Consider the following 27,145-nt stretch of genomic DNA (forward strand, 5'->3'; position numbering starts at 1 on the left):
AATGCTATATGATTACCTATTGATAAATAGAGTACCTCTGTTTAGTTGAGAATTAAGTGTTTGAAGTGACCGGATGTTTGGTAATATAACAGTGTTGTATGGATAAGCAGTAGCAGATATGGCAACTTTAAACCAGTTTCAGATCACCCAAGAAAGGTAGAGGTCACAATCTGGTAATAAAGAAGGAAACGCTTACCCGTCCTCCACCTGAGGATCAGGGCTCACCAAATAATCCAAAGGAGATGATCTCTGAGTAGAGATGCTGCTCTTTAATGTGGTTTAGGGAGGGATGGATCCAGGGCCTGCTACACGGGTTAATTGCTTCACCTGTGTTCCCAGGGCTGGGTACATCCCTTCACCAGGTTCTCATTCACAGGTTCAGGCTGTGACCTAATGGTTCTCATACAGTTGGTATGGAAGATTGTAAAATATGTTTTAGAGAGAAGGTTATGTTTTTTGAAATAGTCTTGTTACCAAAGTTATTAAGTACTGCAGCTGATACCTTGACTCAAAATGTGTGTGTACTTAGACCATATGGTAATAAAAATATTGGAAGGGTTCATTGAGGTAGAAGTTGACTGGAACATCACTAAGGAAGAATAATTTAGTCTGATGACTGTAACAGCAGTGACACAAAAATCCTGTAATACTGCTGTGAAAATACAAATGATCTTTACTCTCTATCAAATAGACTATTTCTAGGAAAAATTAAATTGTTAATACGGTTTCACAAGGAAGCTAGTGATACATTACATGATGTTCTCTATGAATTTCTGGACATCTGCGCAGAATCGATTGTAATAAAAATACCATCATGTTGAGGAGAATAAAGAACAACAGATTTAAGGAAAGCCTGGAAAAACAGAACTTTAGTTAATAGAATCACAGTATATAAATACAGTAGGGTGAAAGGTATCACAAGGATGAATTAATAAAAAAAATTGTAAATGTTGAAGTGTGGTGTCACTATCAGAGTAATGGAATTCTGGAATGGCTTCTTATGTGGAGGAAAGAGACAAATAACTAAATAAGTTTAAGTTGAAACCTGATCAGTTAATGCAGTGAATATGGCCAGTTGGCATCTGTGAAGGCAGAAGAGCAGACTAATTATCCTGTCACCAGTGAGAAGAGACCAACCCCACTGTCACTGCAATCACCTTTCAGGTACTTGAACAGAGCAATAAGGTCTCCCCTTAGCCTCCTTTTCCACAGACTAAACAGCCCCAGTTCCTTCAGTCGCTCCTCATAGGTCATATTCTCCAAGCCCTTCCCCAGCCTTGTTGCCCTTCTTTGGACCTGCTACAGCACCTCAATGTCCTTTCTGTACTGAGGTGCCCGAAACGTGAAAATATGTTCACAAATCCATGGGACCCGATGGGATTCATCCACGGGTGCTGAGGGAGCTGGCAGAGGTGGTTGCTGAACCGCTTTCTGTCATCTTTGTGAAGTCTTGGAGGACGGGGGAGGTGCCTGAAGACTGGAAGATAGCCAACGTCACCCCGGTCTTCAAAAAAGGCAAGAAGGAAGACCCAGGCAATTATAGGCCAGTCAGCCTCACCTCTGTCCCTGGAAAGGTGATGGAACAGCTTGTACTGGATGTCATCTCCAGACAACTGGAAGAAGAGGAGGTTATCAGGAATAGTCAGCACGGGTTCACAAGGGGGAGGTCGTGCTTGACCAACCTGGTAGCCTTCTACGATGTTGTCTCTGGCTGGGTGGACAGGGGGAGAGCAGTGGATGTAGTCTACCTTGATTTCAGCAAGGCATTTGATATTGTCCCCCACGACATCCTTATAACAAAGCTGAGGAAGTGTGGGATAGATGAGTGGACAGTGAGGTGGGTTGAGAACTGGCTGACTGGCAGAGCACAGAGGGTCGTTGTTGGTGGTGCAGAGTCTGGTTGGAGGCCTGTAACTAGCGGTGTTCCTCAGGGGTCTGTGCTGGTTCCGGTCTTGTTCAACATCTTCATCAATGACCTTGATGAGGGGATAATGGCCACCCTCAGCAGGTTTGCTGATGATATGAAGTTGGGAGGATTGGCTGACACGCCTGAAGGCTGTGTTGCCATTCAGCAAGACCTGGATAGGCTGGAGAGCTGGGCAGAAAAAAACCGGATGAGGTTTAACAAAAGCAAGTGTAGAGTCTTGCATCTGGGGAGGAATAATTGCATACACCAGTACAGGTTGGGGGATGAGCTGCTGGAGGGGAGCTCTGCGGAAAGGGACCTGGGTGTCCTGGTGGATGACAGGTTGGCCATGAGCCCGCAGTGTGCCCTTGTAGCCAAAAAGGCCAATGGCTTACTGGTGCATTAAAAAGAGCGTGTCCAGCAGGTCGAGGGAGGTGATCCTCCCCCTCTACTCTGCCCTGGTGAGGCCTCACCTGGAGTACTGCGTCCAGTTCTGGGCTCCCCAGTACAAAAAAGACAAGGATCTCTTGGAAAGAGTCCAGCGGAGGGCCGCAAAGATGGTGAAGGGCCTGGAGCATCTCTCCTATGAGGAAAGGCTGAGTGAACTGGGTCTGTTCAGCCTTGAGAAGAGAAGACTGAGAGGGGACCTGATCCAGGTCTATAAATATCTAAGGTGTGGGGGGCAGAATGGCGAGGCCAGTCTCTTTTCAGTGGTGAGTGGAGACAGGACAAGGGGAAACGGCTGGAAACTGCAGCATAGGAAGTTCCGCACAAACATGCGCAAGAACTTCTTTACAGTGAGGGTGACGGAGAACTGGAACAGGCTGCCCAGGGAGGTGGTGGAGTCTCCTTCTCCGGAGATGTTCAAGACCTGCCTGGATGCCTACCTGTGCGACCTGCTGTAGGGAACCTGCTTTGGCAGGGGGTTGGACTCAATGATCTCTGGAGATCCCTTCCAACCCCTACAATTCTGTGATTCTGTGATTCTGTGAAACTGAGCACAGTATTCAAGGGGGAGCCTCACCAGTGCCGAGTACAGAGGCAGGATGACTACCGTAGTCCTGCTCACTTTTTTGAAGTTCTTGTATGTTTTTACGCAGTTCTCAGTGTCAGGCATATACCAGCATAAAGAATGACCTACTGTAGCCATTCTGCTTCTGTGCAGTCATAGCTAACATTGCTGTCTTACAAATACAACATCCTACTGAGGTAGTTCAGGTTGAAAGTGTTGTTGCCATAATAGAGACCAAAAAAAGTTCATAATACTTGTGTATAGCAAGAGACAAGTTATTTCCCTTCCTGTTTGTTCTTGAACAATATTATGTTTGTTGATAAGTCGAGTTGTCAGAGCTCTTCTACTTAGCTCTGGTTCAGACCATTGCAAATACAGTACTATTCCTCAGACAATTCTGTAGATTCCTGGGATAAATGTTTGCAGGACTTTGCTTTTCCTGAGAGAATAATTCTAAAAGTGAAACCGTTTAGATAATGCAATTTTTTTGAAGTGGTACAAAGCTTCTCTGAGTATTATCAGGACATAAATTAAATGGAGTGAAAATGTTCCAAAATTTGTCCCCTTGCTTAGGGGGTAAACTCCAGCAAATTTCAGTAAAAGAATTCGTACTAGCATTGGGTAGTTCACTGCAAAATACATGCTTGGCTGTAGTTTTCAGTGTAGGTTTCGTGGGTGTGTGCTTTTATGTTCAATTAATCACAGTTACAAAGAATAAAGACGTTTCTGTAGCAAAATGACTTGAAACAAAAGTAGTATGATGTTTTCAAAGTAAACATTATTGGCTTCGCGGAGTTAGAATCCTATCAGAGTACTGATGTTAGAAAGCAAACGTTCTCCCCTTTCTTCACTCTCATGATACAGTGTATGTGTAATGAATAAAAATGCATTATACAGCAGAGGCATACTGAACATTTGCACTGTGCACAGCTTTGTGTAAAGTTCAGGCAGTCCAAGATGTGTATTAACTGTAGGCTATGATCTAAATCTTCTGGACTGTATGCAAGAAACTGGTTACGTTGCTTACTTGATTTTTTTTAAATGGTCTTTCTTCATGGTGTATCAGAGTTAACACTGTGTATACAATGACTTTCATTAACTTTAACATCTTGGTAAAAATTGATTAATCAAGTGGTTTCTATGTGCTGATTGTTCCATAACATAATATTTGTGGACACTACAAGTCATGAGAATTCCAGTTTAAATTTGAAAATAATTGTAATATTAGTAGCAGTCTTGCTGATAATGCCGGAATATGTCTGACATAACTGACGTATCTTTCAGGTTACTAAGTACTTTTGTTTGTACGTTTTTAAGTTCAAGAAAATATTTCAGTCCTATTTAGTAGTTTTCTTTCTAGGCTTGACTAGGAAAAACTGGATTGATTTCACGAGGTATTAAAAAGAAGGAAAGATTTGATACTTAGTATAAATGCTGTTGCAGTTGGTATGCGTTTCTTTGTATTGGAGGAACCTTTACCTTATTCTGCCATGTTGTTTCATCTAAATAAAGTTTTAAATTAGTGTCTGCATTTGTCAAAAGTCATCACATCTGTCCTTAAAGGGATCTCCTATTCCTCTTCTGCCTGTGTATTTTGGTAAGAATTTTCTGGATTTTCTTGAGTATTTGATTTCATATTTCCTCTCAATTGTCCCTAGAAACATTTTCTCTCTTCATAGCATTTTCTGGTCTCATGCCAGAAGAAACTGAAGGCCTTAAAAAGGCTGAGACAAAGTTTTTATAATGGAAAAGAATTTTCTACCTCCTCTTTTTTTTGTGAGATCTCATTTTGAGCTAGAGACAGCATTTGTGTACTCTAAAGAGATCTGTGCTTGATTTTTGGCAGGAAGAACATAACTGTCTCACAACTAGGCTGTCCTGGAGAGAAGCTTAGATAGTTGCCCTAAAATGTATTGGCAGGATCCCAACACACGTTTCACCAAATGAGAACTTCAGTTACACTGAGAAGAATTTGGCAGCCACTTTATATAAACAAAGCTTTTCTCTACGATTTTTGTGCCAGTCCAATTGCTTGCTTTAGGTTTGTGCTTGTCAGCAAGTAAAATTACTCCAGAAAACCCCTAACAGTGATGTCATATTCTATAAATAAGAGATTTATTTTTTTTTGCTTAGCTCATGTACAGTTCTCCACAGAAGATAAGAAATCGACAGTATTTGCTGGTTGCATGACTGAGGGGGCAAAAATAGGAACCAAAGCAGCAGGATTCCTTTCAGTTATATTCATATATGTCAGTTATATATTGATAATCATAGCTTTCTCAGGAAATCACAAAAAATCAGCAGGCTTGAAAAACACTGTGATGCAACTGCTGCAGAATCTTCTTCCTCCTGTAAGAGCATTAGAAGTTATGTGAGGAGACTGCTTGTCCTCAGGTATGCACTTTTTCCCTGAGCTAGACAGCAGTATTCAAACAAGCTTGCAGTGATTCCAGAACAATTCTTTTTGCTGAACTTTCATTATGGCAGGCCTGGTATTCTTTGTGGTTATCCTTGGTCCTTGATTGGATAAATAGGCAAGTTTTCTCCTTTCACCTCATTACTTAATCTTCCAGCCCTGTTCTTCCCTCAGACTTACTTTACTGTAATCAAGGATGTCTAGAAAAAGGAGTCATAACTAAGTCTCTGCCTTATTGACAGCCATAAAGAAATCCGGGCCCAGAATTCAAGTGCTATTCAGGACATGTTTTAATTCCTAAAGAGTTTGCATGTATAAGCATTTCAGGATTTGTCCCTTCTAGCTGAAATGAGACATTAAAGCTTCTGCCATTTCTCTCAGTAGTAAAGCAGTGCATTTACGGCATCAGCTTTAATATATGAATTTTTAAAGTGGCAAATTTAAGTGGCAGAGCTGGCAGCATGTGTATTGGGGCTAGACATATGTTTGTTAGTATATGTCTTTCTGAATGTGTTTTTGTTAATATACACTATTGATTAAACAGAGTGAAGACTTGTTTGTATTGCAGTGTCACCAGGACATGACAGACAGGATTGAAACATACTGTAGGATGTTCTCTGTAAAAATAATTATTGAGAGCATATTTACAAGACATTGATATTCCAATATACTAAGTAAGACAGTTTCCATAAAAAGCAGTTCAAGCTTTAGTTCAGATAGGCAGCATCTATAAAAAGTATCCAAGAGGATTCCCCCTTCCTGGAGGTTTTTAAGATGAGATGGAACAGAGTGCTAGATAATCTCTTCTAGTCACCCTTTTCCATGAAATGTTAGACCAGATGATCTTCTGAGGTCTTTTCCAACCTGGGCAGTTCTATCAATCTGTGACTAGGAGCAGTAAACTGGAAGAATATAATTTAGTCTGTGATGGATATGAGTGTTGTTTGTTGGTAAATACATCAGTTGCAAAGTCTCTATCGACCTATTGGTAGTATAACACTAAGCATGTGAGGTGCTAAAGTTTCTGTCTCTGTGAGTACTATTTGGAAGAGATTGCTTACACTGCTGGCATAACTGTATACATACATATCCAGATGAGAGCAGTTGAACACATACGTGTATATAGATAACCAGTGCCTCTCTGGAAAATGCAGTGTCAGAGGAAAACCAGAAATTAATTTGGATGGTGACAAGTAAGTCAAGGCTGTTGGAAGTTGTCCTGACTGTCAGTATCTCTCCTATGAAATAAAAATCTTAGGTTGTTTTCATCCTTGTAGGGGAGAGAGGGAACAGGGGAGAAGACCAGGAGTGATAACTTATTGTCAGAATGTATCCTCTTTTTAAAAATAATTTATGTTAAACATCTAAATATTAGTATTTTGTATTTACCAAAGCTCAAATTTAGGTTTTTATTATTGCTATTCTAACACATACTCGTTTTTCATATTATGAATAGCTAAATTCCATTCTTTGTTATTCTGAAAAAAATTGCAGAACTCTGTCATTAATGAAGTTAATGACCAAACAGTCAAACTTCTCAAGGTCTAAAGATTTCAGAGTGTACTTTAACTTAACTAAACAGATAAACAAAATCATCAATTTTTATGTTTTCTGAGGATGTAACAAGTAGGGAGTCATGTAATCTCATTTGGTAGCACTGAAAACCGTTGCTATTTCAGGGAACTTTTAAGCTAAGTACACTCCACTGATGCTTTCTAGATTATATAAAGATACATACCTCTTTCTAGAACCTTGTTAAAAACTTAGGTCTTCCTTTCTGCTTTGTCTTCCTCCTTTTTTTCTCCTCAAGAAAAACAGGTAATTGGGTGGAAGTAGATCTTTTTTGGTTTTGTCAAATATTGTGGTCACTGAAAGAAATATGAGAATGTCCATGCCTAAGTTTCACAAGGAATGCATGGAAAATTGCATCATTATATCAAGGAAATGCTGAATGCTTACGTGGGCATGACCAGTCAGACCATTTTGTGGTGGGTTTATTAAATAAATGTTTCCATGGTTTCCAAATAAATTACATTTCCAGCAAGGTAAAATTGTTGCTTACTAGTGCCAAAATAATTGCTTCGATAAGTTTATTTCAGCTTTTATTACAAATAGTATTGTTAATTTGTCTAAAAAATTTGTTTTTCCAGATTATCATTAAGAATTGAGCCAGGTAACAGCTCTCCTCGACTGGTTTCCTCCAAAGAAGATCTGACAGGTATAGAAGTTTATCTCTAAATGTAAGGAAATAATTTTAATTACAGAAGCCCTGTAATGAAGTATATGGGAAAGACCACTGATCAGCTTCAAATACGGATTTTTGTTGCAAATACAGAATTATCTTGTAGGGACTGCTAGAAAATTGATCTCGTTCCATGCATTTGACAAGTTTCAGAATGTCATCAGACCAGAACACCATTCCTCTTATAATAGTTAAGGATCTGATTTTCACTGCAAGTTTTTACACTGCCAGCCTGTACTTGAGTTAGCATTGTCCTTTGTCTTAAATAATTGTCCTTCGTTTGTTATATTTGCTCTTGGATGTTCTTAACAGTGACAAATGTTACCCCACATGTTGGGATTGATTTTGCGCATATCAACTTTCATATGACTAGACAAAACAAATTCGTTGATCTTGAATGAGTGAAAAATGTTTGATTTCAGAAGTAAGATATAACAGCAAATGAGGAGCATTCTTAAGGGTTATTTGCATTTCTGCAAATAGAAATGGCAGAGAAGCAGCATTTTTGAGATTATTTTTAAATAAGCATCACATTTTTTAATAGGAAACATAAAATCTTACAGATTTTTTTTTACTTTGATAAAAGCCCTATTACATCACAGCACACATAGAATTAATCCCTAGAGCTGACCTGTGCAAGTGACCAAGGTGGCCCATATTCATACTGAGGTTTCCCACTAACCTTATTACCATAGAGGAGTCTACTGCAGGACAATCATTCCCAGTAATAGTACTCTGAGATAGGGATTCTTGACTTGTATATTAACAACTGGCATCTGAGGGGAACTCAGAGTGCTTGTTAGCACTAGAACAGAGGTTTGATTGGTTGTTTATTGGCTGGTTTTCTTTTGTTTGTTTTTTAAAATGTTTGCATTTTCATTAGTATTTAATAAGTGAAGAAGGAAGAAGTCTCTTTCAGTAGAGACAAGTGTAGTGAATAACATAGGAAATTCTTTCTGGTTTCTGTATAAAATGACACATCAATCTGAAACAATTACATTGTGTAAATGGGGAAGACACACAGTTGAAAGATTTATATGAATAATATGATCTGTTGAATAGGTTACTTTAGCTCTTAACTGAAAAAGTAAATCATGATGAGAAATGCATCTCTAAGAAAGATTTCTTCTAGTGGCTGTGTGTACAACTCTGGTGTCTTTTTGAAAATTTTAGACAGTAGTCAATAATGCTTTGGCTGTGGACATCCTCTCTAATCAGAATATAGGGAAGTAGAAGTATAAAATTAGGTATTTCCATAATCTGAACTCTTGCTCCTAAACATTTATGCAAGGCTCCTTTTCATACTTATTACTGCTGTGTGCATCCACGCACATACAATTCTTAGAATTTCCAATTGGATGGAACATTGAATAAATAATGCTGGGACTAGTTCTCATAGAATCGTAGAATGGCCTGGGTTGAAAAGGACCTCAAAGATCATCGAGTTTCAATCCCCTTGCCATGGGCAGGGTCACCAACCAGTAGACCAGCCTGCCCAGATCCACATCTAGCCTTGCCTTGAATGCCTCCAGGGATGGGGCATCCACAGCCTCCTTGAGCAACCTGTTCTAGTGGGTCATCATCTTCTGAGTTTTCTGTAAACTGTTCGAAAAATTAATGTACAGATGAAGAGGAGCATAAATTTCTAAGAGTTAAACAAACATGAAAATATGTAAAATATAGTTATTACTATGGGAACCAGTATCACAAAAGCTGTTCAGTTTTAATCCCTTAACCCGAGAGGCCTGTTTTCTGCCTCACTGTGCTAAACCATGTGTGAATGTATTTAAAAAAAAAAAAAAAAAAAAAAAAAAAAAAGAGAGAGAGAGAGAGAAGACTATACTACATCTGACAAGCAATTTAATTTTGCATTCCAAACGTCATTTTTCATAGCAGATAAGAGGGGAGAGAAGAGCAGAGGGGCAGGGAAGAGAGAGTTTGGCTGAGGAAGAGTTTGTATGAGGGAGAGAATTGGATTGAATAGGTAATCATATCTGTCTAGGAGTATTAGGAGAGAGTTAACTTTTTCTTCTCAATCTACATTGCCCCTTCATGCCCTGTTGCTCTGTTCAGAGTAGTGACTAGAAACCAAATCTTGAATCATTCCTGTTGGTTAGTTCTTCTGTTAGTGTTTCCTTCAAAAGCTTGACGGGCTTATGCACTTCTGTTTCTTGCTTAGCTAGAGAGTTCTCATTTACTGTCATTTAGACATTGAGTGCCACCAATATTTTGTAATACTTAAATGTTTTTTTTTCACCTGCGAGCAAAGATGCTAAAATCCAATGCACTTGAAAAGAAGAAATCAAGCTGATTTCCAAGGAAGATTACCTCAGTGAAATAAGATGAATTCAAATTGAAATGTAATTAAGCGTTAAGACAGTGGTGTATTTTTTACTTCACAACATTAATAATTAGATAGCTAAATGTTAATCTTGTTAATCATATAAAATATGGAAATGTTTGTAATGAGTTATTTGACAACATAGAATTAGAAATAGCACATTCTAAGATATTCAAATCAACATTATTTGGATATGAATTTTGTTCAAGTTATAGTTTAAGATTATTTCCACTTCAACTATTGTACATGAACAGTAAACTCTTTCCAATCAACAAGTTATAACTGTGGGAGATGATCTGAAAAAAGTTCATGCAGTAGTCCAATGTGCTAATCAAAAGCATAGGACTCTGAATGTAGTCATTTTGAGGTAAAATAAAGATTCATGACCTTTGAAGTTCAGTCATTAGTTCAGTCTTTCTGATAGTGGAAAAAGTTAACCCACTATTAATACTCCAATTCTGTGGTTGAGTTCTATGTGTGAAATACTTCATACAGGCTGCCGTATATTTCCAAGGAAGGAGAAAAGCTAAGTACTGTAGTAACGAGTACTAAGTTTATAATGAATTAAGTGGCAGGAAGTAGTATCTTCTTCATGTCCTGAAGCATAACTTGTATTGATTATAGAAATGTTTTCCTTCTCAGCACTGTGTCTTAATCTTTTACCTAACCTCTCTTTCAAAAGAAGATAAGGAGTTTATTCTATCCAGAAACATTGTGGGTTTCTTTCTTCCTGTTGAAGTATCTAAAGGAGTGTGAAGCTCAGTAAAAGCAGTTATATCCATCTGTATTTCTGTTTGCAAAGTACTGGAGAAAACCATGTGTTCCTTTTCCATGTTGGTTGCCAACTGGTTTTCCAGTAAATTTTGAACAGGAGGCAAACATCTGATTAAAATGAATGTCTCACAACAGGCTATGTTTTGTGTATTAGTGGCTACGATGGTCTCACTTAATTGCCAAATGTATGTGTAACTGTGAATAGCGCTTTCACAGAATGATTTCATGCCTACCATAACACTGTAGAGATTCTTGTTATTTGCAAGTAGCATTTTAAAAGGAGCTTTAAACAGTTCAATTGTATATTTTGAGGAACAGTGTGATTCACACAACTTCCTTGGCAGTGACTTAAGTCTGTTCGTTCTGCCTTGCTGTGGAGAGAGGCAGTGGGGAGAAGGAGGGAGAGAGGGACGCAGGAGGGAACAGGGGGAGAGAAGGTGGGGAGGAAGGGGGGAAGGAGGAGGGCTACAGCATGCAAACTGTTCAAAGTTTCCAGTTGAATTAGCTGTAAAAGACATCTGTGTTCCTGCAGTGTTGGCTAGGACTTGCTAAGCATTTATGGTACAACTATTAAACAGATTATTTTAGACAGTATAACTCAATATATTTTCCTAGAACTGAAGAAAGGATCTAATGAAATACAAATAAGCTATCTTTCTAAGCAACTGATGTTTCTTAGAATGTGTATATTGAAGAGTAGATGAGTATAGAAAGCTTTATTTATGTTCTTTATCAACTTAATTGAAGGACTGAGAAGGACTTAGGGGTCCTGGTTGATGGAAAACTTAATATGAGCCAGCAGTGTGTGGTTGCAGCCTGGAAGCCAATAGTATTCTGGGTTCTATCAGAAGAGGGGTGACCAGCAGGGCAAGGGAGGTGATTGTCCCACTCTGCTCTGCCCTCATGAGACACAGCTGGAGTATGGTGTCCAAGTCTGGGTCCCCCAACACAGGAAAGATGTGGAACTTTTGGAGAGGGTCCAGCAGATGGCCACAAAGATGGTCAAAGAGCTGGAGCACCCCTTTCCAATATTTAAAGGGAGTTTATAAACGTGAGGGTAGATAGTGATAGGACAAGGGGGAGTGGTTTTAAACAAAGGAGGGAAGATTTGTATTAGACATCAGGTGGTAGTTTTTTACTGTGAGAGTGGTGAAGGACTGGAACAGGTTGCTCAGAGAGGCCGTGGATGCCCCATCCCTGTAGATGTTTAAGGCCAGATTGGATGGGGCCCTGGACAATCTGATCTAGTACTTAATCTAGCTGTTGGCAACCCTGGATTGGAACTTGATGATTCTTGGTTCCAACCCAAGCCATTCTATGATTTCTATGATTAATGTTATTTTGAAAAGCTCAGAGCTCACGTAGTAATCAGAATATAGAAAGTGGTTACTTGCTGTCTGAAATAAACCACATTATCCTGTCCTGGAATACAACTATGGAAAGATAAAATAATGTTAATTACCATGTCCAGGAAATTATCTCTCAAATTTTAAGTGAGTGACTTGATATTTCCGTGTGCTTTAACTAACCGCTTCATTAATGTTAGCATATAGAAGGCAACAGCTAGGCCTCAGCAGTGGGCATCTTTATTTTTTTTGTTATGTCTTAGTCAGGTCCAGCTTCTCACCCCTTCCTTTTTTTTTTTTTTTTTTTTTTTTCCTTCTTTGCGTGTGTGTGTGTGTGTGTTTTAGTTTGATTTCTTTTTTTTTTTGTTGTTGTTATTTTTTCCTAAGGATACCACAGTATAATTCTTTAGAGGAGATTAAGCAGACCAGAGTTTTACCTTACTGCCCTAGCAGAATATGGAGCAATTAATCTGAAACCACTGTATTTTAATTTTTTGTTTTTGGGGTGGAATTCAGCCCATTGCATTGAGTTCATTCGTCTTTGAGAGTTGTTGAAGAACTTCTTATATATATCTAATAATTAATTAGAAGCAGCAAATTCATCAAATGTAAACTTTATGATATGCAGGAGTTAAGTGTAGAACAAAGAAGAAAGAGAGACTGGAATGTTTGCACATTTGTAATCGTCTGGATGTAGGTGTACTACACTAGTGATGTCTCTACAGCACTCCAGGCATTTAGAATTATTAAAAAAAAAAAAAAAAAAAAAAAAAAAACACTGAAAAAAACCCAAGATTTTCCATGTAAACACTGAGTCTGACGTTTAGTTTTGCCATTTGTTTTACTAGTTGCTTTGGTAACTAATAAATAGTTTGTGCTAAGTGCTTTAGCAGCCAGTCATTCTGTGGAAATTAGATTTGTCTAATCCTCACACAACTGCTTGATTACTGCTTCATATGCATAACATCTGCTTTTTTTAAACTAGAAATGGCAAACATTACTTTCTTTACAAAAGTTTACAGGCCATCCAGAAAGCTTTTCTCCTTAGTTTTAAACCTATGCTCATTTCCAACTCTTCCTCTGTGATACTTTCCCTACACATTTTTAAAAGTCATTTGGGTATTTGTGAAAGAAATTAATACCAAACAAATCGTGTGATTCACATGTAATTATCTAAAATTATCCACCAAATTGAGACAGAAGTAGTGCATATTTTTTCTTAACAGACCAAGTAATTCCAAAAATTGTAGAATAATATGTCAGAGTCATCAAGAGAATATGATCACACTCAGGTTTTAATTATATGACTTATTACTTCTCTGTGTCTTCCTTACCAAACAAGTCTCTTTGCTATCCTAGTTTATTTTATATTCATATGAAATAATATTTATTATTTATTTATTTATTACCATTTTTTATAAAATGATATTTATTTTAACTGTCATGCTGTTAGTTCATAGGAATCTTAGGAACACATAAAATAGAAAGAAGAAAAGGGATTTTTCTACTGTTTTTTGTATCTTTTTTCACAACCACAGGAATTAATTTCTACAAAAAGTTTTTTTGATGAACTGTTTACTGTATTTTTTGGAACTCGGATTTCAGAGTTTCTCTGTATCTATGCCCTCACAGTGGATATGTTTTCACTACAGATGTCAGCTAGGCACGTGTACTACCTTACTGATGCAGCTGCAAGATATTCAGTAGGTCGGGGTTTTGTACCTTCTATTGGTGCACTGTAAATAACACAAATGCTTGTCTGCTGGTTGGCAACCCTGCACACAGCAGGGTGGTTGAAACTAGATGATCATTGTGGTCCTTTTCAACTCAGGCCTTTCTATGATTCTATGAAATTAGTGAATCTATAGAAGTAGCAGTTGAAATTGAGGGGGGAAGTTGAGAAAGCACAAAGAAGTGCTGCCAGAATCTTGTCCTTACCTTGTTCTTGTCTGAGAAGCGGGTGTAACATATATGTTTCTATGTGCTGTATGCACTGAGTCTTGCTGGATTTTGAAGCAATGTTTTGAAAGTGTAAACTATGCTTTGACAATAGCTATCATTCTAGATTTATTTATTTTTACATCTTGATTCTGTGCATGACATTGTTCTTAAGTTCCTTATTGTGTGTTTTGTAAGTAGCCCTTGATATTTGAAAGTTTTAATTGTCATCCACTGACTTCAGTTAACAGTGGCAGCAAAAGCGTAAAAATTCGCCTCAAAGATTGAACTAGGGAGTCTGCGTCTTGGAGTGTCTATTAAATTTTGGAAACAGGGCTGATCAATTTTATTTTCTAGCTTCTCAACAAAAAAATACTTAGTAATTGAAGATATTTTACATTGTAGAAGAATCCTATCACTATTTTTCAGTGTATAATACAGAACTCATTTTCAGTTTTCTGTTTAGTTGTCTGGTATTGGTTTATTGATAGATGTTTAGCAGGGAAAAATTGTGAACTATAACTTCTTCACCCTGTTACTTTTTTAAGAGTTCTGGAGACTGTAAATGTTCACATGTTCTACTGAAAGATTGCGAAAGTAACATTCATTTATAACATTTGAAGGATTATTCATGGAAAAATTATGCAAAGGAAAAAAACAGTGAGATCCTCTGGGATATGTGTAAACTTTTCCAAATGTTCTTGCCACAGACCACTAAACAGCACTCAGCTCATTCTGATGAAGTTGTCTTATGTTCTCTAATGCAAACAATTTTTAATAATGTTTTAATATTTTTATGCAGTATTTTTTGTGCATGTCAGCATAACCTTGAAAATGATTCTGAGAAATAATGAGAACCAAACTAACCCCTGTTTATGCCAGCTGACTGGAAAATCCTACTAAGAGTGCTTTGTCTCCATGAAAGGCAAAATAACAGAATAGCAATCATGGTAACAGTATGCACTAGGAGTGGAGCCAGGAGAGTAAGGAGAGTTAGCAGTAGCAGATGACTTCAGTTACTGGAGGAAAAAAATGGGCAACGTAATCTCAAATGAATTGAAGTTTTGGAATTTTGTTATAAGCACTATCAGGCATAGGTTGCCGAGATAATTCCTCAGCAGTCTGGTATGTCCATAAACATCCCTTGGCTGTGCAGCATTCATCAATATCTCACCATTTACCCTCTTTGGCATCCTTCTTGGCACAATCTCACTTGTCTTTTACTCCTTAACAGAAATGAGGTCATCTCTCTTGTGCTTTATAACTCGTACGACACTCTTTACACCACTGACTTCTTACTGAACTGAGTGTACCCTGCAACAGAATTCCAGCCTAATGAGAGCTCCAAACTTTGCAGTTCTTCTTCGTAGACATTTGACAGAAGAGCAGATGTAAGATTCTGTAAAAGATTCTTTTTGCCTTAACACAAACTCAGTAGATCCAGATGATGTTTGTTTCTTTCTCTTGACTTGGGGATGAGGAAGAAGCAGAAATACACAGAAAATAACTTCTTCAGACAGTGCTATATCAGCACAGCCGATACTTCTGTCTGCACTTTTTCCCCACAAATCATTCTTTTCTCTATTATCAAGATCTTCCCTAAAGACATCTAACCAGGAATTCAAGTCCTTTATCTCTTTTCTCAGGACTGGTCAAAGAGATTGTGATTACCTTATTGAATAGCAAGGAAGCCAGACTGGAACTGTTGGCTTAAATTGTAAGGTTCCTACACCTGTTCTGACAAATTCTGTCACCATTGGGGCATCTCACCATAGTTAGGCAGTATTTTAACCTGAAAACAGATAGAATAGTTTTTGTCAGTCTTCAATCTGAAATAAACAATCCCTAATCATATTACGTGATTTGTTTCGGTTCATTTTAATAAACTTTTTTTCTGTTCTGAAATTGTCCAAGTAATAAAAGCTCTTGTTATAATTAAGTTATAATGATCACTCAAATATTTTTCTTTTTATTAAATTCACATTAATGTAAATTTCACCCCAGGTTTTCTAAAGGGGGATTTTTTTTTTAAATTAAAGTAGACTTGTAAAGTGAAAATTCAGAAAGAGCTGTTTTTGTTGGTAGACATCATCTCTTTATTTTTTTGGAGGCCTGGGTAGAGATAATATTTAGATATATAAATACTTAAAATACTAGGAGACAAATCCATCTGACTTTGATTTTGTTATGGCTTGACTGTGTTAGCACAATACCTGATACTTTGCTGTTCTTTCTCTGGACAAAATTTTTGATACTTTGTGCCAATGACCACTGTCTTACAACCAAATTAATCAAGTAGTCTTACTGCTTTGAACTCAGTGGCTCTTCACAGTGAGATACTTAATCTGTTAGACTGTCATGTATTATGTCTAAGCAACTTTATTAATTTTTTTGATGGTGCAGTGTCTGTGGAAATCATGCTGAAACACACTTAAGGGTTTGCCCTTATATCTGCAACTCTTTCACAGACTGAATTTGCAACAAATTATTGAATGGTGTGTTTCAAATTATTGAACGGTGTGTCACTGAACTGTGTCATCCATTTGCAAGGATGTACTGTAAATTGTGATTTAGAACTGACAGTAGCACCAGAAAGATCTGAACAACACAACAGAAGGCGAGGCAGAACTAATTATGTAGCCAGATTAAGGAGTGGCACAATTAATATCTTACAAGGTATTAACAGCAACAGTAACCCCTGAGTGGCTACATTAACACTGAAGTTTTAGCTGAATTTTGTACTGCACTCTTGCTTAATATATATCCTCCTAATTTTCAGGAAAATTTTCCTCTGTCACAATCTTCATGCTAGATCTCAGCTCTCAAATATTTTGAGCTTCTAACCAGGTAGTAAACACGATAGTATTTCTAAGTATGATAATGTTTCACAAGTTGAAAATACCTGATGGAAAGACATTATAAACTGAGCTTGCTGAGCTCTGTTTCTTCTGAACTCAGTTTGTCAGAAGAGCTGGACATTTTCAGACAAAAAGTTTCAGACAAAAAAAGTTTTGCTGAATCTTCTGCATGCATTTAAGTGGTCTTCATTCATATGTTAAGAATTCATGATGAAATGTCGTTAAGGACAACAGAGAAATGTACATTCTTGCTAGTAAGACTCTGGGTCTGAAATTCCTGCCTGTTGGTGAAATATTAATTCAAAGAGTTTTTACAATCTATTAGTCACCAACTAATCATGCTCAGATTAATTATTTTTATATTCAAATTTTTGCTCAGCCTCCAGAAGAGGAGGGTTAATCCTATTCACCCTGGGGAAAAAGCCTCCACTGTCTTCTTACAACCCAGACACAACATTTTAATTGAAAATACAGCAGAACATTGTACTAAGTCTTTTTCTTCCCACCTCCCAGGCATATGGTTCTTGTTGAATTTCTGGATCAAGAAATGATTTAAAATGCATTTTTTTAGAATTACGTGTGACCTTTAAGCATAAGACCTTCTCTGAAGCCACATATGCTAATGACTCATGCTACAATAGTGTCATGCTTCACAAATTCTCAATTGCAATAAACAAATGATAGCAAAGCCAAGTGGGCAGAAGTCTGTTTGCATGTATGATGGTATGCAGAAAGAAAGCAGAAAACAGCATTACAAAGTGTTTTCCTTTTCTTCTCCTACTAAATTATGATCTGATGAATAGTATTAATGAAGATTCTTGCAATGAACTTGTTTCCCCTCTGTCAGATGCTGGAAACTGTCTCCTCTTTCTCCTTTTTTTGAGGATCCGTTAATTGTTATTTAAACTGCATAACAAGCATTTTGCTCAAATGTTGCAGAACACTGTTTGGATGAAGATTTCCCCTTTTCTGCTCTTGAAGACTCTTTGTAATTCTTCATAATGATAACCCAGTTCAAAGTGAAATTCCAGAGCTTAAGCTATGTGGAAATAAAAATACAAGTAATTTGGAATTAATTCCTTTATTTCATGCATCTGCATTCAAATCTATACTGCAGAGTGGATAAAGACAGTAAAAGATCTTTGCATCTGTTCATATTATTTTTTTGCCCATTATTAGGACAAACTCATTACTTGTTGTCCTGTTCCTTTTTCCATCCCATGCATTTTCACTTCTCCCTTGAAGAAACTGATGAACTACTTCTATGCTTGGGAGGTGTTGAAGTAGGCTATAGGGCAAATGCAGAATCATTTCTGTTACTAGCATGTCTTCACGTCTCATTTTTAGTCTGTGCCCTAGAATGGTGGTTATTTCCTATTTCTCTTTATCTGTAATTTGAGTTCAGACACTTTTGTAAGGGTTCTAATGATAGCTGTCTGTGTTTTTCACATCAAAAAGTTCGTGTCTCTACTGAACTCTTAACAGGTGATTAGAGGTTAGAATAAGAACTGAATAAGCTGCAGTCACTGGAGTGTACAAGAAGTAATTTCTGTAAATGCAGGAGGTCTCTCTTGCTATTACTTAAGCTGTACCAAGTCTGGAGATAAGTAGGTGTGGGACAGACAGCCACATTCATGACCACCATTTCAATTTCTGTCAAGAGTACTAACATCACAACTAAATGTTTAACAGTGAAATCTTAACTGTTTATTGTGAAGCCAAGAGTAGCCATATATTCACTGAAGATAATAGGCCTTGTTCTCCACTGTATTGCAGAATTCACTGCCAGTCTTTTGTAGACTGCATCAAGGAACTGAAGCTAGAACAGCTTGTCCGTGTTTTCTATGGGGCCTCGTAAAATCTGTAAAATGAGAGGAAGAATAATTGTAGTGAGACATCCCTAAGCCTCATAGTGAGAAGCAGTACATCTGTCTGGCTGTAAGACAAATGAAAAACCCTTGCTTTCTCTTACATGCTCAAATTGTGAGTCAGTATGAGCAGACTGTTTACAGTTTATTCGCAACATGGAGTTGTAAGTGAAACTCTAAACATGTGTGAACATTCCTACTCACACCCGAGATACAGACTGACTTTATGGCTCTGCATGTTGCACTTTGGCACATACAACTATTGTAAGGGTGCCAAGACTTTTTGTAGGAGTTCACTGTTGAAAGTATGTACAAAGATGTTTTAAAGATTACTTCCAGGCACTTCAAGTATATAGAGACTAATTCATAGCAGAAATGAATGCTATGGATGCTATACTCATCAGAAATCATGTCTTCAGGATATCTCCAAGAATTAATTTTAATCAGCTGCTAAACACACAAACCCATTAATTTCTGGGCTTTACCACAGTTCAGTGTTAAATAATCTCTGTCTTTCAGGTCCAGCTGAAGTGTCAGCAGTTATGAAATTCAGCAGGAGACCAACATGTCCCGATACCTCAGTAGCAGCAAGTCTGTCTACACCTCCTATACCAAGGCATAGGAAGAGCCACAGCCTGGGAAACAAGTGGGTACTGCAGGTTCCCTCACTCAGGCAGTTTCATGCATCACCGAGGTTTAATCTGGCAGCAGAACACCTCGGTATTTGCTTCTTCCCTTTCCTGTACTGCCAGAGTGCTTCAGGCTTTGCTATGTATTCTCTAAGTTTTCTTTTGACATTTGTGTTTTTGCTGGCAGTATTTGCTTGTCATTCTTGAAAGCTGTGACCTTTTGCACTGTTCTACAAATGAGACACTTTGCTAGCTAAGTACGAGCACCTGCTCTCCAGTTAAGGCGAGCATATACCGAATTTCACATTTAATGGGTTAAGGAAACCCATCATAGTTCATGATTGATGTGTTTGTTCAACTTAGTGCCCAGTTATCTGCTTGCTACCTAATAACCTACAGACTATATTTTGTGTTCATGGTATGATAATGTAGAGCCTGAGTAGAAATATCAGATGGAAATGGTTGTTATCAGATGACATAAGAGGGTTCTTGCATTTTTCTCTTTCCAAATTTCCAGCATGATGTGTCAGTTCAGTGTGGTGGAGAGCAAAAGCGCCACTTTCCCGACAGAGAGGCCACGCCACCTTCTGGATGACAGCGTCCTGGAGTCACAGAGCCCGACCCGCAGCCACATACTGAACTCGCTTTTCACCAATGGCATTTCCATAGGTAGAGACTGAGTGGGGGACTGACTTACCTGGTTTTCCCTCACAGTTCTCTTGTGAAGTCATAGAACAATACAAAATCAAGGAATTAGGAAGCTTAGTAGCTCCTGGGCAAAGACTGTGCTACTGTATAGAAGAAAGGAGATCGGTGTTACTTCTCACTTACTTAATTGACTGTATTTCAACTTTCTTTTATCACTCTTGGGCAAATGAAAATGTAGTTAAATAGCTATGCCAGGGAAGGACAGACAGATGGGTCAAGGGCTTGGATGAGAAATAGGGGCTACCAGTGTGAATTCCATTTCACTGATTTGCTATGACTCCTAGCAACAGCTGGCATGCCATCTGTTGCAGGTGTGTGTGCTTGTAACAAACAAACAGTCATATCATGTCTAATAATTTTAATTGACTTGCAGATGTTATGCTAGAAATATTGTCTTACAGAGTAATTTGATTTTGTGTTTCTGAAGTATTCAGCTTTTAACTGAAAGACAGCGTAATGAAAATAAAAGCAGTCTGCAGATTTCTGGTATTTAAATACAACAGCAACAGTGACTTCATTCATCAGTGATACATTACAAAAGAGAGGGGCTGATATAAGCCTCCTCTGATTTTAGATGGTTTTCTTACTCCTTCTCTGTTCACCATTTTTTCTAGATAGCAGTGAAAGCTCAGAATTTAGTGAGGAGCTGCCGTCAGGGCTTGAAAGGTGAGTTAATTTTCATTTCCTCTCACTGAGCATTAACCTGATTTAATACTAACAGATTTAGAGAAATTCCTGAATGATCTGTACCATAGATAAGTCCTAAAACAGTGGTTATTTTTATGTTTTTGTTATTATCACTTAAATTTTAAAAATGGAGAACTCTAGAATAAAACACTGTAATATTGTGTTTTCTTTTCATGGACATGAAAAGATCTCTTTCATGTTTACCAGACCATAATTGTTGAAATCTCAGACTAGATTTTCATTCACTGAATATCTACATGTGCAAACAGGGGCCGTTTATATGCCACACTGGGGCCGAATTGGAGGGTGCCAATCCGGAATTCTCCCAGGAGTCGAAGCTGTATCTACAGGTACAGTTCAGGCGTCTCTTGCTCAGTTTACAGTGATAAACTTTCACTTGGGCATCTACATTTTCCTAGCCTAAGGTGTTTGTGTCCAAGGGTATCCTTGCACTACTATACATTAGCATTTTTGATAAACTTGTTTTTAATAAAACTATCTGTGACAAGTAATGTTATTAGAAAGATGCCTTTTTAACTCTTTCTCAGAATTTATTTCCTGAGTTATAGGATAGCTACCCATAGCATCTGCTTGTGTCAGAAAGCATATAGGATATGTTATTTTTGTACAGCATAGAGGTGTGGCATTGGACCCTGAGTAGAAGAGGGAACATCTGCACTGCTTATGTAGCAGGTACTTCCAATGTGCTTGCTGCTAAAACGTGCACTTTTTATTAACGGATAATTAGTTTACAGCCCAAAGAGAGGTGATGTGGAAAACTGTGTATAGTTAAAGTGATAAAAAACATTCACTGTATCCATGCCTGACTAAACTTCCAGATAAATTCTGTGATAGTTGCAAGTGAGGTATGTGTAAGTAGTAAGTATATATAAGAAGTATATATAAACAACAGGCCCCAAACATGGTATTCTGCAAATACTGACATTTAATTGGAGTTTAAATCCAGTCAGTTTTGTTTTGTCTAAATTAGTTTGCTTTGTCAAAATGTTGTAAATGTAAGAATAGTCATTTTGGCTGAGCTAGTGACATTTGACAGCAGCCCAAGTTAGAAGTTATGCAGGAATGTAGATGTATACATTAAAAATAAGTAAAAGAATACATATTTTAACAATATTTCAACTAAACCTGCTTCTGGAAAATATTCTCTTATACATGCCTATGGCAGATTTGTTTCAAAATTTTATGTACACAATAAATGTAAAATGTAAGAAGATAAAAATGAGATATACATATTAAATCCACAAAGAACTGTTCCCTAAAATACATTTCTTACATTTATCCACGATCAAGTATTTCTATTGCTTGTATTCATTCTTCGTTTTCTGGAGTCTTCTATTTATTATATTAGAAAATTAGGACTGGAAAGAACATACATTAGCATAGATAGGGCAATCTATTTGATTATAGAAGTCACAGTTGCCACTTTGAAGTGAAGGTCTTGTATAGGTGTCGTTGCTTTGTATATCACGTTCACCAGCCTGTTCTTTGTAGTACCATCATAATTGTTCTTAAACAGACTCATTCTCCTTTCGCAGATGACGGGTAGGTCATATGCATGTCCTTTTTCTTGTATTTGTTATCAGACATGATTTAATTGTATCAGGTGAACTGTAGTATCCCTTATCTTTATAGAACTATCAGAGCTGTGATCACAATTAGAAGAGGTTAGCAGCAGGTAATTCTAGAAGATATCACTTATGAATCGATCTTTGGTTGTCATGTTCTTAGTGACAGCGTACATTTCTAACTGTACATAAGTTCTTTCAGTTGTAGCACTTTTTCACTGTAATATATGGGAAGTTCTGTGGTTGTATTGGGCAAGGAAAAAAATATCTTAATCACTGTACAGTAAGTAACTTGGCATTGTTATTTAGTTATCCCAACTTTTTTCCAAATAGCCAAGGTAGCATTCCTTTTTTGATAGCTAAATTACAGGCTCCAATTGCTAAAATTTTAAGCTACTTTCATACATTTAGATAATGTCTTGAATTTACCCAAATAAAATAGAAAATTGCTGATTTTTCCTTTGACTTCAGGTCTCTGTATTTCTTTTGTTTTGTTTTTAATGTCTGAGTTCTGAGAATAGAATCTTTTCTTAATGTACTGTGTTTAAAAAGCCCTGATTCTTTTTTGGTGTATAGGTCTGAAAAATAGATATTTGCAGAGTTGTATCTAATGCTACACTATATTCAAAGCAATGCAGGAAAAATAGATTTAAATTATATTATTTATTTCTTGCTTGTATTTTTTTCAAAGCATATGATAATGTTATGATTCTGTAGCCCAACAGGAGCCTGCAGCTGCACATTAGGTAGTTCCATGGGAGTAGTTACCATGGAAGGCCCCTTAAGAAGGAAAACATTGCTCAAAGAAGGCAAGAGACCCACTGTAAGTGATTCTAATTCTCCTTGGGATTCTAATTCAATAGCAATTGTTTTAAATTTTCAGGATTAGATTCAGTTTTAACTGTTTTATAACAAGTTTGTAATCCTTGCATATCATTTGATCTGCAGCAGCTTTGCTTCTCCCTTCACTTGAAACTAATTTCTCTAGGTCGTGGCAGCAAAGCAAGACACAAGCATCTCTCTCACTTGACATGCCTTTATGTCAGGGCAGAAATTTAGTATCATGGTGAACTGAGAAGGCTGCAGGGCATCCACCTTTAGCACCAAAGCCATGGATATTCATAATTACCCTATATTCGCAGGTTTCCAGTGAATTGGTATTTTTTTTGTTTTCTTCTGAGTTCACTTGATAGCTTTTATGTAGATCCCTACTGTTCAATCCTAGAAGATTTGAAGAACACAGGAGTGTCATCTCAATAAATGTTGTTGATCAGAGGCAGAAGTCTAAGTAGAAGGCAGCACACTGTACAAATCAGTCCTGATGTTTTTGTGGGATACAAAGTAAGATGGCTTGCATTCACAGCCAGCCACCCAAGTTTAGATATCTGGTATGATTTATACTAGAAAACACTCTATTCAGATCCTCATTCTTTGCATCTGAACTTAACTTTTTTAGCACTGGGACTTGCTAGTGAATAGTTGTTTTTTTTTAATGTCCAAAATATTAAATTTCCATTATCTTTTTCCCTTCTGATTTAGCTTTCTTCATGGACTAGATACTGGATTATGCTTTCAGGATCAAATCTTCTGTACTTTGGAGCAAAATCTTTAAGAGGCAATGAAAGAAAACATGTAAGATTTAAATTTGTTCTAAAAGCACAATCTGCATATTCGTAGACAGATCTGAAAAGTGTATTTTTAGTGTACTTGCTATTCTTCTAGGGTAAGCAATATGTCTGCACAACTTCTACAACAAAAAACTAATCTCCAAAATGTTCTTAGGTATGACGTACTTTTCTGTCTCTTGCAGTATAAATCTACACCTAGTAAAAAGATATCCATTGTGGGCTGGATGGTGGCACTGCCTGATGACCCTGAACATCCTGATATTTTTCAGCTAAATAACCCTGACAAAGGTAAATATTGCAGGATGGACATTCCCTGAATTTCTGTGATAGAAAGTAGAGCTATAGCTATTTGATGAGTTTGTCAGTTATAGGACTTACAGTGATACTCATTTGAAAGCATGAAGAGATATTTTCAAGGGAGGATACAAATTAAGTTGAACATCTGCGATATTCTGCACTGCCTACCTCTCTGGTGCCCACACACGTATTGCTGCATCTTGACAGTTACTGTAAGATTTGTGGATATTGCCTGACTAATGAGACCCTAATCTCTGAGTTTCTGAATAGCTTTCTTTGAATTGGACAATACCAAATCTTGACTTACAGTGGGGAAAATTACAATATTATGAAAATTCTTCAAACATCAAGCCGTTTACCTAAAAAGCCTTTTATTCTTCATTACTTTTTAAAAATTAATTTTGAAGTGCCATAATTCTTCCAACTTGACCAAACTTTAAAAAAAAAGATCAGAAAGATGCAAAATATTTTGTTTTTTGAAAAGTTATATAAAGATTTTTGAGCCTTCTTTCACTTCTCATGTGATCAGCTTCAGTACTGGACAAGTGCATCTCTTGGTTGTTGAACGAAATGCATGGTTTATTTGATAGCAAGAAGCAATTTACAGGATGTCAAAGCATGGAGGAGGCACACAGTAGGACACTGAAGAAAACTTTGATCACAAATATCAAAATAAGAAGTTGGGCAGTTACTACGACAGTCTTAATGAGAATAGGCACAGAAATAAATCAGATCCACTCACTGGTCCTAACTGGTCTTTTCTGTAGCTGCAGTTTTTCCTCTTTTCCTATACACTGCTCTTAGCTTTGCAGAACACGTATGTTCTCATGCTGCCTTCACCCAGGGATTATTAAATGACATGGCTCACATGGGCTTTTTTATATGAGCACCATACTCCTCAAATGTGAATTCAACAATTTGCTTCAGGACTTCTGCTTCTGTATAGGAATCAGAACCCACTGAAGCAGTATGTCTGTTTGCAAATTGAGAGCCCTTGATTCTCTTATTTTTATAGGTAATGTTTACAAGTTCCAGACTGGTTCAAGGTTTCATGCAATATTATGGCATAAGCATTTGGATGATGCGTGCAAAAGCAACAAGCCTCAGGTAAGACTGGGAAACCGCCTCTACCTGCTTTTACATATTTTGCAGAAAACCCTGAATAGGAGACACTTCTTTTAAATCTGCATGCAAATACAGTCCTGTGTGGACAAGTCATTGCACGCTGATCCAGTTTTTCAATAGGAGGAATAAAAAGTGTTTAAAACTGCAGAGTACCCACCAGAAATCAAGATTAGTACCAGTCTACCTATAAGTTTGGTGACATTAACAGCATACAACCTCTGTAATTGCATCTTCAAGTAGTAATATAACCCTGTCTTTACTTCGTAAGGGACTTAGTCATGAATGAAGAAAGTAGCCAACATACTAGCAATTAAACTGATGACTGGGTTCATAACTACCATTGAAGAGAGTGTCCTATAAAATGCTTCATAATGTCCTTTATATAGCAGCTTCATTTTTCAGGGGAAAAAAAAAAAAAAAAAGTTAATTCTTGAAAAGTTTCCAGGGGCTTATATTAATAGGATGCTCAATTACTCAGGACACGTAACAGGGCACAGCTCAAGAATCTTATTTACACATACCTGCACATCCCATGCATACTAGTAACTTCTTGGACTGGATTTGGTCCACAAGGATAAAAATCATTTGAAGTTTTTATGTTTTCTTTCATTTACGGTGTTAGCTGTCTTTTGTACCTTTTTGAGACTGATGACACTTTCTCATTGAATAACGTGTTGTTGGCCCACTGGATTTATATTATATAGCAGGGAAAATTTTCACTCAGAGGGTGGTGACGCACAGGAACAGGCTGCCCAGAGAGGTTGTGGATGCCCCATCCCTGGAGTGTTCAAGGCCAGGTTGTATGTAGCCCTGGACAACATGACCTGGTGCCTGATTTAGTGGTTGGCAACTCTCTCCCCACGGCAGGAGTGTTGGAACTAGATAATCTTTGAGGTCCCTTGCAATCCAAGCCATTCTATTATTCTATGATTTTGTAACTTTGCAGCTTCCCAATGCTGTAATATGCTGAGGAGCAATATGCTGCTGAATAATGTACATTCTCTTCCAGGCACCTGCTAATCTAATGTCATTTGAATAATTTGCTCTTACCTGATGTGACTTCAAGTGCCAAACTGAAGAAACAAGCTATTGTTCTCTGAGGAAGAGGAGAAAATAATAGTTTTCCTGATGTAAGCCAGCCACAACTACTTCAGCACTTTCGTGTGCTACTTGAAAGTGATTCTGACACAGCTTTTAAAAGCAGAAAGTGAATGTTGTCCTTAGAACCAGATATAGTCTCATGCACTGAGTGGAAGTAGACCAGTTAGATGGACAGAAGATTAATCCTGACTCCTGCAGGATTCTAGAGTTTTCAACTTTCTATGGTCGCAGACTGCCTCTGAACTGATGTTTGACCACAAAGTGAGCATCATATCTTCTGCCTATCCTTTTTTAAATTGCTGTTTTTATTGTTAAGCTGCTTTATGTGACTGAAGAACATTTGGCCCATGTTGGGTTTCAGTTCTTTCTAATGCACAAAATAATTGACAGTGTTAACTTGCTGCAAAGTGTCAGTTAGGATAGAAAATTGTGGGACAACTTTTTTATAACGTAAGTGCACTGAGTTGCTTTGCAATGTGGCTGCCTCAGATTTTATATAAAATCTCTGGACAATTCTTTTGTTCAAATTTGAGCTATGTGGTAAAAATGTATTTTGGCACAGAGCAGTCATTTTTATTTGGTTACATTATTCTGGAATACCTTGACAATGAATTTAAGGTGTATAGTTTTAAATTTAATGTTGTGTTAAATGTCTTTTTTTGTTTTCTTACTAGCCATATAAC

General features: G+C 37.4%; 1 protein-coding gene across 5 annotated transcripts in view; it reads left to right on the forward strand.

Moving 5' to 3' along the window:
* Positions 1 to 26,400, forward strand: part of RALGPS1 (Ral GEF with PH domain and SH3 binding motif 1) — a gene marked incomplete at both ends in the record, with an annotated part of 75,818 nt that extends 49,418 nt beyond the window's left edge. The window contains 10 exons of one of the 5 annotated variants that reach the window (XM_079544914.1): positions 7,485 to 7,552; positions 19,221 to 19,347; positions 19,848 to 19,999; positions 20,653 to 20,704; positions 20,995 to 21,087; positions 23,029 to 23,134; positions 23,851 to 23,943; positions 24,122 to 24,227; positions 25,252 to 25,343; positions 26,371 to 26,400. In XM_079544914.1, the coding sequence (XP_079401040.1) occupies positions 7,485 to 7,552; positions 19,221 to 19,347; positions 19,848 to 19,999; positions 20,653 to 20,704; positions 20,995 to 21,087; positions 23,029 to 23,134; positions 23,851 to 23,943; positions 24,122 to 24,227; positions 25,252 to 25,343; positions 26,371 to 26,400 (919 nt within the window). The remainder of the gene's footprint in view (positions 1 to 7,484; positions 7,553 to 19,220; positions 19,348 to 19,847; positions 20,000 to 20,652; positions 20,705 to 20,994; positions 21,088 to 23,028; positions 23,135 to 23,850; positions 23,944 to 24,121; positions 24,228 to 25,251; positions 25,344 to 26,370) is intronic. The other 4 variants (XM_079544910.1, XM_079544911.1, XM_079544912.1 and 1 more) reach the window with 4 other exon arrangements.
* Between the last annotated feature and the right edge of the window lie 745 nt (positions 26,401 to 27,145).

This window comes from Tetrao urogallus (genome assembly GCF_951394365.1).
Source record: "Tetrao urogallus genome assembly, chromosome: 19".
NCBI lineage: Eukaryota > Metazoa > Chordata > Aves > Galliformes > Phasianidae > Tetrao > Tetrao urogallus.